Raw genomic sequence first — 18,986 nt, 5'->3', positions numbered from 1 at the left:
CAAGAGTTTTTCCAAATTTGGTATCCCTGAGATATACTGGACTTGGTCTCCTCCTTCTCCTGCCCACCCCAAACCCACCCTCTTCTAGCACTGAAGATGTTCCCTAGTTGGGTAATGAAACTTCTGGAAGAAAACCGCCAAGCTCACAGACTAGTAAAGACCCCACAGTCCTTCCTCCTCCTCCCAGTATAATATGCAAATTGATCCATATGGACTTAGTGCATAACCAGGAGTTGTGGTTAGTTGTCTGCACAGGCCAAGCCACTAATGCTTGTTCCTCAACCCCTTGCTAAAAAATCCGGTCTTAGTATTATGAGTGAACGTAGCATATCTCCAGTGGCTACAGGTTGCTAACCGATGGCACTGGAAAGCAAGTTAATCATCTTCCAAGATTCCTGGAAGTTGGCTTTTCTGTGCCTCCTCCCTATTGTTGGAACATCTGGCAGCTCTTAGGCTTTCTCCATCCTAACATGAATGATGCAATTTGTGTCATTTGCGCAATGGTGTGAGGTCATTCCCCCCCTCCCTTTTCTTGCCCAGCCCACTAAAACCGATGTCTAGCAAAGGGTGAAAGGAGCAAGCCCAAAGAGAAGGGCGCCTTACGTGCAGTGGGGCAGGCCTCCTCATCGGATCCATCAGCACAATCTCGGTATCCATCGCAAACCCAGCTGTTCATGATACACGTCCCGCTATTACACCGGAAGTGATTTGGGGCACACGTGGCAGGAGTTGCCGTGGTGATGGCGATGACTGCAGAGCCTAGATTTCAACCAGATCAACGTCAGAGTAGAACCTCAATGTAGGCCAGTCAAGAAACTGGGGATTCCAAGAATGCTACTTTATTGTTGTAGAGCTGGGGTCTCTAAACTTAGCAACTTTAACACTTATGGACTTTAACACAGAGATTTCCCCAGCCTACATGGCTGGCTCGAAGTCCACAGGTTGTAAAGGGCCCATAGTTGCCCACCCCTGACCTAAACCATCCAGATTAGTGTCCCATGTCCAAAACCAGGACAGCCAAAGCAAGACATTGAGATTCATCATAATACTATTTCTCCATTATTTATCCCCAAACTTCTCTTGAGAAGATTGCTTCTGCTGGGGTCTTTGCACAGACTGCTCTTCCCAAAGAGAAGGCTACAGCCGATCAGCAGGCAGGTACTTCACCTGTCTGGACAAGGGCAGCAAACAGGGTGCCACAAGATTCAATCCTGGGCCTTTCTGCTTCCAAAAATGTATACATGACATAGATTGGGGTGCGGGGGATGTCTCCAAAGTTGGCAACTTTAAGACGTGTGGATTTCATCTCCCAGAATTCCTCATGCTGGTTGACAAGTTTGGGGAACTCTGATTTAAAAGGTGGGGATGGGGGGATTTTTTTAAAATTCAAACTTGCAATGAAACAAAGCCAATACTACGCATGAGAGAAATACAATCAGAAGGATCCTGACAGATTTTATCCGTGGAATGCGACGGTTTTTGCAACAGTCATTTATTCGAAACAAAATGTAAGTGAATAGCAGGACGCTGTGGCCAAAAAGGCAAATGCAATTTTAGTTCTGCATCTACAAAAACACAGTTCCCAACCCCAGGGCCTCACAAGACGAACTCTGTGCAACTGGAAAAGAGCTCTCTCTCTCTCTCTCTCTCTCTTTCTCTCCCTCTCTCCCGCCCTCTCTTCCTCTCCCTCCTTCTCCCTCTCTCTCTCTCCCTCTCTCCCCCTTTCTCCCTCTCTCTCTCCCTCCCTCTCCCTCTCTCCCTCCCTCCCTCTCCGTCTCTCTCCCTCCTTCTCCCTCTCTCCCTTTCTCCCTCTCTCTCCCTCCCTCCCTCTCCCTCTCTCCCTCCCTCCTTCTCCCTCCCTCCCTCTCCCTCTCTCTCTTACCCCCACACGACTTCTCATCCGACCAATCGCCACAGTCGTTTTCTTGATCACACTTCCATCGGTTGGGGATGCAGTGGCCATTGTCACACTGGAACTGGAAGTACCGAGAACAGCTGGGGGCTTCAGTTGGGTTTTCTAGCCAGGACAAAATATTCCCAGTTAGTTTTCACCACCTTAAATGCTGAGGGTGTACAGGTAGACCACAACTGAGCCCACATTTTCTGTTGTTAAGTGAAACATTGGTTAAGCTTTGCCCTATTTTCCAACTGCCACAGTTCTTAAGTGAATCATCAGAGTTAAGAAGTTAGTAACATGATGGTTAAGTGAACCCGGCTTCCCCCATCGACTTTGCTTGTCAAAAGGTCACAACAGGAGATCAATTGACCTTGGGACACAACGGTCATAAATATGAGTCAGATGCCAAGCATCCGAATTTTGATCACATGATCATGGGGATGCTGCAACGGTCATTAAGTGTGAAAAACGGTCATAAGTCACTTTTTTCAGCGCCATTGTAACTTTGAACCGTCCCTAAATGGAGTGTTGTATAGGTCGAGGACTAACTGTAGTTGTTTTCTGAAATTAGAACAAAGCAAAACTGCATGGACTTATAACCACAATGGCAACAGAATAGTATCCTCCATGTAATGGTGTAATTGTACAGATTACGTGGCTGGATGATGAGGTCATGATACGTGCCGTGATTCATTTCCCACACCCACAATGTCTCCTTTCCTTCTAGGGCAGGGGTAGGCAACCTTGGCTCTTTTATGACTCGTGGACTTCAAATCCCAGAATTCCTGAGCCAGCATGGCTCAGCATGGAAACCTCTCCCTTTCCTCTCAGCATGGCTGGCTCAGGAATTCTGGGAGTTACAGTCCACGAGTCATAAAAGAGCCAAGGTTGCCTACCCCTGTCCTAGGGGAACATTCTCCACTCACCACAGTTTGCCTCGTCCGAGTAATCTCCACAATCATCGGTGCCGTCACATTTCCACACCAAGCTGACACACACGCCGTTCTGACACTGGAAGCTGAACTGGTCACAAGTGCGATGGAACTCTGGATCCTGGGCTGCAAGTAACATAGCTCTTGTTTAGGAAAGGGAAATTCCACAACCCTGGAAATCCCATTTTCTTAGCAGCTTCACTTACAACACCCGGCATAGGCGGGATCTTCATCCGAGCCATCGCGGCAATGCACGGTGCCGTCACATACCATGGAGCGCAGCAGGCACTGTTGCCGGTTCTTGCACATGAAATCCATGTAGCGTGTACAGAGGGATTCTCCAGAGTGGCAGGAAGGAGAGAATAAACATTGGGAAAGAAAGTTTTACAGGTAGTCCTTGACTCACAAGCAGAACTGAGCCCAACATTTCAGTGGCCCAATTTGCTCTAAGTGCCCCAAATTTTGATCATGTGACCAAGGGGATGCTGCCAGAGTCGTAAATATGAGGACCAGATACAAGTTACTTTCTTCAATGCTATTGTCCTTTCAAAACAGTCCCTAAATTAAACGGTGGTGAAGTTGTAGGACTACCTGTACATGCAGAGTGAAACGAACAATTGCAAATGCCAATTAAAAGTTGTTCTCCAATGTCTGGGAGTTAGTTTCCTTTCTGGTTTCCCAGCCACCCCCCAGTCACCCTGGCTACAACATTCACGCACTCCAGTACACTCACCACAGTGTTGTTCATCTGAGCCATCCGAACAGTCCCGTGCCCCATTGCACCGCTTGCTAGAAGGGATGCACACCCCCGTTGAGCACTGAAAACCGTTGCATTTCTTCTCTGCCAACCAATCCCACAAGGAAGCAAAGAAAGCAAACTTAAGTTTTAAATACATGAGACTCCCAGCAAACCTAGAATGAACGTCTCTGGTTTTCACCAAAGCAACGAGAACTGGATAGAGGGCGATGAGGCGGCTGGGGAAATTACTTCTCACATGGTCAGTGAAGACTCAATCTTCCAGGCCAAAAATATCTAAAAGGTTAAATCGTAGCAACTGGACCAACGTTTGTTAATCTGAGACCTTCCGTTGCTCATCCAAGCAACTTCATCAGTCAAAATAAAAATTAGAAGTTGGTAAGTTAAGAGTTGGTACATTCCGATGACTCTCTGTCTATCTAATTTTTATTTTGACTGATGAAGTTGCTTGGATGAGCAACAAAATTTTGGTCTAGTTGCTATGATTTAACCTTTTAGATATTCTCACATGGTACCAGATCTGGCGACCACCCAATGCAAGAAACAGATGGAAACTGCCTCTCTCCATCTACTCACCCACCTACCCAAAAGAGAAATGTCTTTAGCCATTGACACAGAAGAGGCACAAGAGACTTGAACATTGATTGTATAAACAGTGCTCCCATTTGATATGCTGGAATTCTTGTAGCCGCATCTTGGTCTTGCTATAATAAAGCATCTTATTAAAAGTTCTAGACTTTCTGATGAATTGATCTAGTTTATTAGGAGATGTTTGACCGTAGTCTGTGTTATGAGAAAGTTAAAAGTCAAAGTGAAAGAGAGTTTGCCTATATCTAAAAAGTCCATTACCACAACTGACGGGGTCTTCGTCCGTTCCATCTTGACAATCCATATCTCCGTCACAAGCCCATCTTTGGGGGATGCAGTGCCCATTTTGACAGCGGAAACTGGAGGCTTCACAAGTGTGATGAACAGCTAAAAGCAACACAACACAAATGGTTGACTTACTCTGGGAGCCTTGGTGCTCTCTGAGTTTGGTTGTTTTCTTGCAGATGTTTCTTTATCCAACTAGGCAACATCATCAGTGTTGACTTACCGGCATGGAGGGACCAAAGCAGGAAAGAAGGAAGGGGAGGGGAGAATGTGGAAATCAAGATAACAAACCCCTTCTGGCTACACACCATCTCCAGTGACCCTGCCAATGAGGGATCAGTCGTCCAGCCCAAAGGCAGACTTCGAAAATGAGTTAACTCAGTCACCCAATGTAATCGGTTGTCTGAATGCAACCAAGCTAAAGATAGCTGTAGGCCACCAGCTGTGTTTGCAAACCACAGCAGCCTGGAAAAAGAAATTTAGCGGGCATGGCTGAGCTGTCTTAAACGCTGAAATGATTGTCCTTCATATTGTTGGGTAACAAGAATACACTCCTGCTGTATTGGATCAGGTCAAGCTGACCATCTCAGCCTGTCAGGCAGGAAAATCCTTAGGAAAATTCACAAGAAAAGCTGAAAAGTGACAGGCTTGCCCTGCTGTGTGTCCCAAGGCTTACGAAGCTGACTTTGATCTTCACTAGAACAGCCCCTGGCAAACCGCGCGCTCTTTCTCCGCTTGCCCAAACCTTCTCCTCAAACCAGCAGTCAAAACATATTTGTGGCTGTAAATCCCACCACTAACTAATGCTTTCTGCAAAGAAAAGAGGCTTTTCCCTGCCCAGCATCAATTGATGGGGTATTTTTTTTTAAAAAAAAAAAAATATTGTGCAATTCTAATAAGTGACATATAGTGCTGTCCTTTTTCACAAGCCCCTGTATTTTTCCGAACCCCTGCTCTATCCAAAACATGATTCTAAAGAGCAGTGGTTCTCAACCTTTTTAATGCCGCGACCCCCAACCGGTCATAAGTTGAGGATACTCAACCAGTTGTAAGTCAAGGACTACTACTGCAGCACCATTTGCAGAATGGGACTTTTGGCGGGCTCAGCAGGGCAGAGACAGCCTGGACAATTCCTATTGGCTTTTGAAAGCCAATAGAATTAGACTCTATTCAAGATAGTCTATTCTATTGGCTTTCAAAAGCCAATAGAATAAAAGGGAGTAGCACAGCTAAGGAAAGGGGGAAAAAATGGCGGACTGCGTTGTTTGGCGACCCCCGTGAAATGGTCGTTCGACCCCAAATGGGGTCCCGACCCACAGGTTGAGAACCACTGCTAAAGAGCCACGTTTTTCTTCTTGTTGTTTTTAAAATAGGAGTTATAGAATGTAATCCTAAAAACCTTAAAGCAGGGGTGTCCAATCTTGGCAACGTTTAAGACTTGTGGACTGCCTTAAAGAACCTCAAATTTTGCTGGAAATACAAAACTGAGTAGCTCTGAGTATCAAACAACCATCCCTGTTTTTTCAGCGGTTCTGGCACTTTCATCTTAGTTTCATTATATACTTGAGATCTGTTTTTATCAGGAAAGAAAATCAACTTCACCACCCTAGTTAGGTTCTCTGCTCCTTATACCAGCATGAGAGAATGACATGTTTTTTACAACATTCCAAGCTGTTATGCTCTTCTGGGGGTGATATTCTATTAAGTAGTCACTGTGAAAAGTAATTATTTTCCAGGAAGCGTCTTACCTCAACCTGCAGAGCTGAGGGAGGAAGCCTTTTAAAAATAACTCCAGCGTCATTTCAAGCCAGATCTTAAGAATATGAGATTAAAACCAAGCTGGCTTTTTTGGAAGAGCTTCTTATCCAGGCACAAAGAGAAATCAACCCGGGGATGTTCATGCCACTTGACTATAGATTGCTCTATTTTAGAAACTGTCAGAGCTGGCGTGCAAATAGGGGTGGGCCATAAAATGGGACATTACATGACACTAATTAGCAAGTCCTGTGAGCTCAGAGACAGCCCATCTGTTTGCCGTTCAAGGGGGTGTGAGTTACAACCCCAGGCATCTTCCTTACTTCAATAAAAGTCTCTCAGCCCCCATCCAAAGCAGGGGGTGAGGATCAACCTCTCTCCAGAAGAGTGGGGCAGCTATGGGAACTAGTTAAATGAATAAATAAATAAGCCGGCATCAAAAGATTGATTTAAAGCTGGCCGAGATGGCAAAGTCGTTTTGATTAGGGAAACGAGACCAGCTGAAACTTTTATTTCTCATCCCTAAAAGAGCACCAGACCCAATATATAGAGAGAGCCAGTTTGGCCTAATGATTTAAGGTACCAGGCTCGAAACCAGGAGATGGGGAGTTCTAGTCCCGCCTTAGTCTGAAAGCCAGCTGGGTGACTTTGGGCAAATCATCAGAAGACTATGAGTTCTAGTCCCATCTTAAGCCTGAATGCCAGTTAGGTGACTTTGGGCCAATCAATAGGAGACAGGGAGTTCTAGTCCCATCTTAAGCATGAATGTTAGTTAGGTGACTTTGGGCCAATCAATAGGAGACAGGGAGTTCTAGTCCCATCTTAAGCCTGAATGCCAGTTAGGTGACTTTGGGCCAATCAATAGGAGATAGGGAGTTCTAGTCCCATCTTAAGCATGAATGTTAGTTAGGTGACTTTGGGCCAATCAATAGGAGAACGGGAGTTCTAGTCCCATCTTAAGCATGAATGCCAGTTAGGTGACTTTGGGCCAATCAATAGGAGACCGGGAGTTCTAGTCCCATCTTAAGCATGAATGCCAGTTAGGTGACTTTGGGCCAATCACCATGAGACAGGAAGTTCTAGTCCCGGCTTAAGCATGAATGCCAGTTAGATAACTTTGGGCCAATCAATAGGAGACCGGGAATTCTAGTCCCATCTTAAGCATGAATGTTAGTTAGGTGACTTTGGGCCAATCACCATGAGACAGGAAGTTCTAGTCTCGGCTTAAGTATGAATGCCAGTTAGGTAACTTTGGGCACCAGGAGACGGGGAGTTCTAGTCCTGCCTTAAGCATGAAAGCCAGCTGGGTGACTTTGTGCCAGTCATTCTCTCTCAGTCCAACCCACCTCATGGGGGGGAGGGGACTAGGAGAAGGAAGGTGTAATTGGTTGTTCACTGCCTTGTGTTAGTTATCAAAAATAATAAAATCAGTATACAAATACTGTAAATACATAAATAAAATATGTAAACCAAGCCAGGGTGTCAGTTTTGATGTTCTGCAGTACCGCTGTCAAGTTGATAACAGCACAGTGGGAAAGCACACCTTTGTGCCTCGTGTTATAAACCTAGCTGCACAATGTGTTATAAAATGAGATGCATTCTTTAGGTAGCCTTTTTTGATATGAAAGAAGACTGGGAATTAAGGGATTATTGGCGGGAACGTAACCAAGAGGAGAGAGACTTTACTTTTTTTTCTGATAGACACCAATCTTTTTCAAGAATTGACTTTTTCTTGATTACCACGGATTTGTATAATAAAGTAAAGAATGTTAAGATTTTTCCTAGATCACTGACGGATCATAGTCCAGTTTGGATGGAGCTGATTCAAGAGAAAGAGGAAAGAAGATCCTGGAGAGTTAATGAAAATTTGTTTAGACAAGAGAAGAATGTTCAAAAATTAAAGGAGTGTTTAAAGGACTATTTTGCTTTGAATATGTACAAGGTGACTTCAATGTCAATGGTATGGGATGCAGGTAAAGCATTTATGCGCGGTGTTTTGATAAAAATGAATAATTTTTATAAGCGAAATCAGATTCAGAAACGTAGAGAACTTGAAGATGAAATTAAACTAAAAGAAAGGGCTTTGATTCAAAATCCTTCTGATGAAAGTACTAAAGAATCTGTAAAGTTATTAAGGTCACAATTTAATATGTTGATAGCAGATCAAGCTGCAACCAATTTATTATTTATGAAACCAAATACATTTTGTAATGCTAATAAGCCGGGGAGATGGTTGGCTTATCAATTAAGAAAGAAACAGAGACAGAGAATAATAGAGAAAATAAATTACAAGGGTAAACTATTTTCTCAGAAGGAATTAATTAAAAAATCTTTTTTGGATTATTATCAAAACTTATATAAATCTACTAATGTACAATTGTTAGATATAAATAAATATTTAGCTGAGGCAAGTATTCCTAAACTGACTGAGGATCAGAAATATGAAATTAATGGCTTAATTACTAAGGAGGAAATTGCCTCAGCAATTCAACAATTGAAACTAGGGAAAGCACCGGGTACGGATGGGTTAACAGCTGTTTATTATACAGCTTTAATGGAGGAGATGATCCAACCATTAAATGATCTTTTTAATGGTATCTTACAGGGTTTAGAGATTCCTCCTTCATGGCGTAGTGCCTTTATATCATTGATTCCCAAGGAGGATCAAGATCTTACTTTACCAAAAAATTATAGGCCTATATCTCTTTTAAACGTGGATTATAAGATATTTGTAAAAATTTGGGTAAATAGGCTTATGAGGGTGGTGCATCATCTTGTGCATAAAGATCAATCAGGGTTTATAACAGGAAGGTATATGAAAAACAATGTTAGACAAATTATTAATCTATTAGAATATTTAGATAAGAACAACCAAGTTCCTGCAGGGCTCATATTTTTAGATGCTGAAAAAGCATTTGACCAAATGAATTGGCATTTTATGCTAAGAGTAATGGAAGAAATGAATTTTGGTGAAAACATATTACAAGCCCTTAAGGTAATATATCAAAAACAAACAGCACAACTTATTGTTAATGGAGGTCTTTCGGAGGTTTTCACAATAGAGAAAGGTACTCGACAGGGGTGTCCTTTATCGCCATTGTTGTTTGTTTTAACATTGGAAATATTATTGATCAAAATTCGAGAGTCTCAGGAAATTAAAGGAATATATGTTAATAAAACAGAATATAAGTTAAGAGCTTTTGCGGATGACTTGGTTGTTACTTTGTCGCAACCTGATTATTCTGTAGTAAACTTATTACAGTTGATTCATCATTATGGTTTGGTCTCGGGTTTTAAGATTAATGTAAATAAGACCAAAATTTTACCTAAAAATATGTCTAGTCAGGAGAAGCAGATTTTGACTAACCTGACGGGTTTTGAGATTGTTAATAAGGTAAACTATTTGGGGGTGATGTTGTCTGTTTCTAATGTAAAATTATTTAAAAATAATTATGAAAGGTTGTGGGTCAGGGTACAGAAGGACTTGAAGAACTGGGAAAAGTTGCAATTATCCATCATGGGAAGAATTGCAGTGATAAAAATGAATATTTTACCCAAGTTTCTTTTTCTGTTTCAAATGTTACCAATTTTGAAAAATGAGATTAATTTAAATGAGGGGCAGAAGGGTCTTAATAAATTTATCTGGGCAGGGAAAAAGCCAAGGGTTAAGTTTAAAATTATGCAAGACTTCCGTGAGAGGGGTGGACTTAAGGTACCAAATTTGAAATTATATTAGGATGCGGTGGTTTTAACACTAATCAGTGATTGGGTAAATTTGACAAACTCTGAGATACTTTATCTAGAGGGATGGGACTTACTTTATGGGTGGCATGCCTATTTAATATTCAATAAAAAATGGATTGGGCTTTTAAATCTCATATCTTAAGAATCTCTTTACTTAGGATTTGGAGAAAATATTATAAAAGTGATTTCAAAGTACCATTATGGGCTATACCTTGGCATGCGATAGAAGCAATAAAAAGAGGGGTTAAAATGGATATGGTGTCTTATAGACAGTTACTTAAATGGGATGGACAAAACTGGCAATTAAAATCACGGGAAGAGTTAGCACAAGAAAACTTTATTTATTCTTGGTTCCAATCTAGGCAATTATTAGACAGATGGAAGATGGATTGTAAGGTGGGTTTTCTTAGAGAAGATGAAAATCTTATTAAGCAAGTGAAGGATTCAAGACAACCCCACATTAAGAGAATTTATGCGGTTTTAGTTGAATTGGATTCAGAAACGGAACTAATTAAAGATTGTATGATAAGATGGGCGCAGAATTTTGGTGAGCCAGTCTCATTGGACACCTGGGAAAATATTTGGGTGAGAAATGTCAATTTTACACAAGCACAGAACTTAAGGGAGAATTTTTATAAAATGTTTTATAGATGGCACCTTGATCCACAAAAAATGTCTTATATGTACCCTGACGTGCAACCCAAATGTTGGAGATGTGGTTATAAGTAGGCTTCCTATTATCATATTTGGTGGTCATGCAGAGAGAGAGATAAAAGCATTTTGGATCAAAATATGGTGGAATATCCAGAGAATTTTTAGAAGGAGGGTAAAATTTACTCCGCAATTATTTTTGTTAGTTATTGTTACAGATTGTGATACAAAGGAGGTTGTTTTGATGTTAAATTTGATTACAGCCGCTAGGCTGTTAGTAGGACAATATTGGAAGAAGGAATCTTTGCCTACATTGCAGGAATGGTTTCTTAAAGTAGCTTATCTGGCGGAAATGGCAAAGATTTCGGCCTTCTTAAAGCAACAAACGCAAGAGAAGTTTCTTGCTGTTTGGGACAAATGGATAAAATTTATACAATTTAGATTGGGTATACAAAAATATTATATAGTTTTTTCATAAGTTTTATTTTCATATATATTATAGATAATCTTTTTATATATATAAATATAAAGTTTTTAATTTAATTTTTATTTTTATTTCTTAAGCCTATATTCTGCTCTGGGAAGCTCATGGGGGGGGAAGGGAGGGGGGGTTTGGGAGGGGTGGGGGTTTTTTTTTATATATATATGTATTGTTTAGTTTTATTTTTTTGTATATGTTGTTTCTTGTTTTGTATCCTTTTTTCTTTTTTGTAAAATTTATAAAACTTTTAATAAAAAAAAAAATAGTGACTTTGAAACAAGGAGGGAAAACAGTTAATGCCATTATTTTCATAATAATAATAATAATAATAATAATAATAATAATAATAATAATAATAACCCCAGTGAGGCACTACCTTGACGTGGTTGTGGGGCTTGTGTACTCTGAGGAAGATGAGAGCTATGCCAGAGGTTCAACCATACTGGACAGGTCTCATCAGAGGAGTCAGACAAAGAGTGTCTCTCCCATAAAAACTATGGTGAGACGTAAATTTCAGAATGCCATACCGGCTCGGATGTCGCCCGGGTTAACAAGGTCCGCGCTAGATATTGGAGTTCCTGGATATCTGGTGAAAAATGGTTACAGGACTCAGGACTGTTGGCTGAGCAACCAGGGCCAGCAGCTGCAGAACTACTGGAAGAAAAGGTGTTTACCCGTCGCAGATACACAGTGATTGAAAACAAAGAAATAATTATCTGTTACTACAGATCAAGTCCAACAAGAAGAGGATATCTAAAACGAATGCACCAGTTCTGGAAAGAACACCATCCAGAATCAGAAATAACAGAACAGAGACTAGCAGATCAACGCCGATTTATAACACAAAATAAAGTATTCACAGAAACAGAATTGGACAAACTGCAAAGGTTTACCCAGGGCAAAGAAATCAAAGCCTTACCAGAAGTAATTCAGAATGTAGAGGCAAACCAGGGGGAGTTGGCAGTGAAGGAATCCAGCAGAGATATACAATTGTTCTCATTTGGAAACCAGGCACCTCTTCCTCAGGAAGAACAAACCCCTCTAACTAAAGAAATAAAAGAATTGAAACAAAGAATAACTGAGCATCTAGAACAGCACAAAAACAACAGAATAAGGCTACCTGCATTGAAGCTTGTTCCAAAGAAACAGCTAGCACAAGCATTAAAAGATGCAAATACTTCAATAGCAAGTATAAGCACCAATTCACTGCAAGAAACAAACCAACTAATGTACAGCACAGCTGCAGTTATAACAGAATACCTGGGATGTAAAATCAACAAAAAGAAAACAAACAAACAGTGCACCAGAAAAATGGAAGGTTAAGACTAGAAAATAAGATCAGCAAGTTAAGATCACATGCAAGCAAGCTAGAACAGATGAAAGAAAAGAAGCTGAAGAACAAGAAGACCAAAGAATACCTAATCAAGAAATACCACTTAGAAACAAGGAAGATCAAGGAAGCACTGGAAATAATAAAGCAACAAATAACAGCTATAGCCAGGAAAATCAGTAGATATGAAGCTCGAATTGCAAACTTATAGGCAGAACCTCCAATTTCAATCCAATCAGAACGTTTTCAATAACCAATCCATCAATGGAGACAGACTGCAAAGAACAGTCATTACCGGTGACAATGTAAGAAACAGTAGCAACTTCTGGAAGCATGATATGGGTAACCCAAATGACCAATACAACAAGGATGCAGCTTGGTTAAAGGAGGTTGGATGCAAATAAGAACATAAGTTGAATTGAAGAACTAGTAATAACAACAAAAATGGTAGAAAAAAGAGCAAAGAAAATCAAAATTGGTCAGCACCAGGTGAAGATGAACTGCATGGGTTTTGGTTGAAACATCTAACTGTTATACACCCACTCATTTCCAAGCAGTTCAACAATATACTACAAGGAGGAGAAATTGAAAAGTGGCTAACAACTGGGAAAACCTACCTAATAATAAAAAATCCAGCAAAAGGGGCAACACCAGGCAACTACAGGCCAATTACCTGTTTACCAACAACTTTCAAATTACTAACTGGTGTGGTAGCTGATGCATACAACAGCATCTAGTTGAAAACAATCTCTTTCCACCTGAGCAGAAAGGAAACCGCCCCAATAGCAGAGGAACAAAAGATCAACTCCTAATAGACAAAATGATCTTGGAAAACTGCAAGAGAAGGAAGACCAACCTGAATGTTGCATGGATTGACTACAAAAAGTCATTTGACTCTCTGCCACATGATTTGATAATAAAGTGCCTAGAAATAACAGGAGTCAGTAGAAACATCAGAAAATTTGTGCAAAGATCGATGGCACAATGGAAGACACAGTTGCAGAATCATTGTGAAAAAAGCTGGGAGAGGTATATCAAGAGAGGAATATTCAAGGAGGAAATTCATTATCACCATTAACTATTTGTTATTGGCACTGTTTCCTACTGGCAACAATACTGAATAACTCAGACATGGTTATCAAACATCAAAACATCTGCTAGACTATCCCACCTCCTTTACATGGATATCTGAACTGTATGAAAACATCATCTGAATAGAATCGCTGCTCAACACTGTCCGTATATTACCAGATATTGTTATGGAGTTTGGCTTGGACAAATGTGCCACACTTCCTATCAAACAAGGAAAAGTAGTGAAAACTGAAGGAATCAAGATGCCCCACGAAAATAACATTAAGAGTCTGGATGAGGAAGAGTACTACAAATACTTGGGTATCCTTCAAGCTGACAACATCAAGCACACTGAAGTCAAGAACAAGATTAGAGGTGAATACATCAAGAGACTGAAGAAGATCTTAAAATCAAACGTCAATGGAGGAAAATACCATAAAAGGGCAATCAACAACTGGGCAAATCCATTTCATTAGGTAGCACAGCTGGAATAGTGGACTGGCCTCCAGACAGGAATAAAGAGCAATGATAGGCAGACCAGAAAATATACCAATGAATCACTGCACGCCTCCTTCGATCCACTGCATTGACCATTGATAGACTTTATCTACCAAGCAAAATAGGTGGGCGTGGAATGCTACATAAAGTACATCAGATGGTTTGAAGAAGAAAAAATGACTTGGCGAATACTGAAGAACAATGATGAGTGCACTGAAATTAGTGGATCAGGAAGGCTTACTAACTACTGGAGAGACCAAACTGGCCTACACGAAAGACCAAATGAAGAACAGAATAGAGGCAGGGGAAGACAAAGCACTACATGGCCAATACATGAAAAAAATAGCTGGGAAAGCAGATAATAATAAAACCTGGCAATGGCTAAGAGCAGGAAAATTGAAGAAAGAGACCGAGGAACTAATTCTGGCTGCACAAGACCAAGCCTTAAGGACACATGCATACAAAGTCAAAATTGAGAAGACAGCAACAGCAGTAAGTGCCGCCTTGCAAAGACTCTGAAAGAAACAGTGGACCACTTGGTAGACGGTTTTCAAGAAGATTGCACGACTTTTACAAGCAGCGCATGACAAATAGCTAACAATGGTTGGCATTTGGAATCTGCAAAAAATATCATTGCCTGTAAGCAAAAACTGGTGGGATCATAAAATAGAGAAAGTCATAGAAAATGATCAAATTAAACTGCTCTGGGATTTCAGAATTCAAACAGACAAGCACCTGTAACGTAACACCCCAGACTTAACAATTGTCGATAAGAAAGACAAAAAAGTCTGGATAGTGGACGTGTCAGTGCCTGGAGATAGCAGAATAGAAGAGAAAGAACTGGAGAAGATAACAACATACAAAGACCTACAAATAGAAATAGAAAGACTGTGGCAAAAGCAAGCAAGGGTAGTACCAATAGTAATAGGCTCCTTAGGTGCAATCCCAAAACAACTGGAGCACCACTTGAACACCATTGGCATTGACCAATTTGCTATTAGTCAATTGCAAAAGGCGGCCTTATTAGGAACTGCTTCCATCCTGCGACGATACCTGTAATACCATCAAACATCCACATCTGCCTATCCCAGGTCCTGGGTAAGGACTCGATAGGTAGACAAAATGCCAAATCCAGTCTGAACATCTGGCTGACTGTGCGATGAATGATAATAATAATAATTCTATTTTGCCTAATTAAATATATTCTCTATTGGCTGCTCCCTCCTCCTTCTTATTGTGCAATATTGTTTCCCTAAATATATGCAGAATATTATGCACAAATAATCAAACAGCTGATATAGTTGCACAGAATTCAGAAAGATCATGGATGGAATCCAACAGCATCTATGCTTGCTTTCCATGCAACATCCTGCAATCTACAAAAAGGATCAAGGGACATGAAGAGACCTGAAGGAAGAAGTCTAATTCTTTCTTTCTCAAAAGGTTTCATTCTCTCCACCTTCTCTGAACTATGCTTTTTTGTTTTTTTTTAATCTCCTGACACCTTTAATAAGCCTTCATGTACCAAACACACTGGCTCTTTTTTTTTTAGTTTTTATTTTTCCTTTTTTCACTGTACAACAAAAATAAAACTGAAAAATGCATTTTTCCCCTTAACAAAACAAAATAATATCTCATATATATTATTTAAATTTATTTACATCAGTAATCATGTCTTTTTCTTTCTTTGTTCTAGCCAATCATAACATTTGTTCCATATTTCATAAAATTCTGTTGCCTCCTTGTCTTTTAATTCTAGCGTAAGTTTATTCATTTCCGCACATTCGAGAATTTTGTATATAATCATATCGTTTGTAGGTATGTTTTCACCCTTCCAACACTGAGCGTATACTATGCGGGCTGCTGTCAATATATGTATAATGATGTGTTGGAGTTGCTTTTACATCTTTGAATTTATTATACCCAGAAGAAATAGTTCAGGTTTGAATTCAATTTGTACCTTGGTTATCTCCTGTATCCAGTTCCTTATCCATTCCCAATAGCTCTTTGCTTTAGGGTACAGCCACCACATGTGATAGAATGTTCCTTTCTTATTTTTACATTTCCAACATTCCGGATTCATATTTGTGTACATTTTGGCCAATCTCACCGGTGTTAAATGCCATCTATAGAACATTCTGTATTGATTTTCCCTATATGCAGTTAACAATGTCAGTTTACAATTTATGTTCCATAATCTTTCCCATTCTTCCAGATTTATATTTCGGCCCACATTTCTCACCCATGCTATCATTGGCCCTTTTGCTATTTCTTCCTCCAGATCTACCTCTAATAAATATTTATAGGTTTTTGTTAAAAATTTTCCTTCCTTAACTGTTAAAATTTTATCCAATTGATGTGGGGTCTGGCCTATTCCATGCTCTTCCATATTCTTACTATGTTTAGATTGGATCTGTAAATATGGCCACCAATCTATGATTATTCCTTGTTCTTCTAATTTTTCTCTTGATTTAAGGTTTCCTTAAATTGTTGTCTAATAGTTCTTTGTATCTAATCATCTTTTTCTTATCCAAGGTGTTAGGGTGAATCATCGCCTCCATCGGTGAAATCCAATTCGGTATTTTCCTATAATGTCTTTTTTTAACTTTTTCCCACGTCTGAATCAGCGCATCTCTTATCTGATGTTGATAAAAGTATGTGTGTGTTTTCCTATGTTTCCCCCATAAAAAGGCATGCCAGCCAGCCTGTAAGTCATGCCCTTCAGTCATTAAAACTCTTTTATTGTCTAGGTTTATCCAATCTTTGATCCAGAGTAGTCCAGCTGCTTGATAATAAATTTCCCATTTTGGGAGCCCAAGTCCACCTCTACTTCTACCATCTTGTAATATTTACATGTTTATCCGTGCTTTTTTGCCTGACCAGTTGAATTTATTTATTATTTTGTCTAATTCTTCAAAAAAAAAAATCTCTAATTTTATCGGGACTGTTTGTAATAAATATAATAATCTTGGTAATGTATTCATTTTGATCAATGCAATCCTACCTAATAATGATAATTGTAATTTCCCCCAGGTCTCAAAATCTTTCTTCATTTGTAGTATCAATTTTTTATAGTTATCTTCTTTTATTGAGAAGCACCTTGTAGTAAGCCAGATTCCTAAATATTTGATCTTTTTTACAATTTGCAATTCCAGATTCTCTTCTAATTTCCTTTTCTGTTTTTTGGTTAGGTTTTTGACTAACATTTTGGTCTTTTCTCTATTAATTTTTAATCCTGCCACTATTCCATATTTTTCTATTTCTTTCATCAAAATCTTTCCTCTCTCTATTGGTTCCTCAATAAAAAGACCAAATCATCCGCAAATGCTTGTATCTTATACTCTTTTGTCTTAACCTGTAACCCTTTTATCTCCTTATTGGCTCTGATTTGCGTTAGCAGCACTTCTAAGGTCAAAATAAAAAGTAAAGGTGACATTGGGCATCCCTGTCTTACCCCTTTATTTATGTCAAAGCTTTTGGTATTATCTCCATTAATTATCACACTGGCCCTTTATGTTTTGTATATTGCCTTAATTATATTCTCAAATTTCCCTCCAAATTTCATGTCCTCAATCTGTTGGAACATAAATTGCCAACTGAGACTGTCAAATGCTTTCTGCGCATCTAAAAAAATTAGTGCTACCTGTTTTCCCGGATGTGCTTCGTAATACTCTAAGACATTTAACACCGTTCTCGTATTATTTCTAATTTGTCTTGTAGGTAAAAAGCCATTTTGATCTCGGTGTATTATCTCCTGTAATATTAGTTTCAATCTTTCTGCCATTGTAGTAGTAAATTTTTTTTAAAATTTTATTATTTTATTTTCATTACAATCATAAGAAAAAAAATTCAGATACATAACAAGTTAAAATACAACACACCCATTTCCGGCATTGCTCACCCATTTCTCCCCAAACCGCATCCCCCTCTCATCTTTTCACTTCCCCCTTCCTTCTTCCTCCTCACTCTCCTCATCTCCTCCCTCTCTCCTCCATCTTTCTACTTGCTTATCCCTCTCCTCTTCTTCTCAATTGGATGCGGTCTAGGGGAAAATGCCCGAGCAATCCTCTATCACCAAAAAAAGAAAAAAAAAGTCTTAAAAATATAAAACTATTCCTACTTATCTGAACTATTGAACATACTACCCATACTCTCCCGTCCCCCCTCCCCACACCGCCTTCTCCCCCCGCCTTCCCAGAGCTCAGTACAGGGTTACAAAAAAAAAAAACAAAAAAACCTAAACATAATCAACTTAAATTTACTACTTATACAATAACCAAAATCATAATAACCCTTAACTCTCTGCAAACTTCAATTCATAATTTAATAAAAATCCATTATTCATAAAATAAATGAAACTTTGTTGTTCCATACTTCTTCTGAATATATTCTATCCATCTTCTCCATACAGAAACATATCTCTTTTGTGAATGGTCCTTTAAATAAGCAGAAATTTTAGCCATTTCTGCTAAATTAGAAACCTTGAATACCCATTCTTCTAAAGAAGGCAGAGAATCTTTTTTCCAATACTGACCCACCAGTAGTCTTGCTGCTGTTATTAAATTCAGCATTAAAATAGTTTCTTTAACATCAAAATCCACAAAAATACCCAAACGAAATAATTGGGGAGTAAATTTAATTTTCCTTTTAAAAACCTTTTGAATGTTCCACCAAATCATAATCCAAAAAGCTTTAATAATTTTGCAAGTCCACCAAACATGAAAATAAGTTGCATCCAAGGAACCACATCTCCAACATTTGGGTTGCAAATTCAGATACATACAAGATAACATTTTAGGATCCAAATGCCATCTATAAAACATTTTATAAAAATTTTCCCTCAAATTTTGTGCTTGAGTAAATTTAACATTTACAGTAGTAAAATTTTTATAATCAGAATTTAGCAACGAAATTGGCCAATAATTTTTGATCTGTTTGGGGTCTATGCCTTTTTTGGGGGATCAGGGATATGGTAGCTTCTTTCCAGGAGTCTGGTA

The 18,986-nt window shown here is 39.3% G+C and overlaps 1 protein-coding gene across 1 annotated transcript in view; it reads right to left on the bottom strand.

Moving 5' to 3' along the window:
• The window catches only part of LOC120317438 (sortilin-related receptor-like), a 34,560-nt gene extending 18,577 nt beyond the window's left edge, over positions 1-15,983 (bottom strand). Inside the window, exons 1-7 of the mRNA XM_039364083.1 lie at positions 15,950-15,983; positions 4,436-4,630; positions 3,563-3,670; positions 3,036-3,167; positions 2,824-2,955; positions 1,883-2,017; positions 604-759 (exon numbers count right to left, since the gene is read on the bottom strand). Coding sequence (XP_039220017.1) covers positions 604-759; positions 1,883-2,017; positions 2,824-2,955; positions 3,036-3,167; positions 3,563-3,670; positions 4,436-4,630; positions 15,950-15,983 — 892 coding nt within the window. The remainder of the gene's footprint in view (positions 1-603; positions 760-1,882; positions 2,018-2,823; positions 2,956-3,035; positions 3,168-3,562; positions 3,671-4,435; positions 4,631-15,949) is intronic.
• Between the last annotated feature and the right edge of the window lie 3,003 nt (positions 15,984-18,986).

This window comes from Crotalus tigris, unplaced genomic scaffold (assembly GCF_016545835.1).
Source record: "Crotalus tigris isolate CLP2741 ecotype Arizona unplaced genomic scaffold, ASM1654583v1 scf7180000019649.48550810456:505611, whole genome shotgun sequence".
Lineage (NCBI taxonomy): Eukaryota > Metazoa > Chordata > Lepidosauria > Squamata > Viperidae > Crotalus > Crotalus tigris.
The sequence above is the reverse complement of the archived record's forward strand: the minus strand, read 5'-3'. Positions and strand labels throughout refer to the sequence as shown.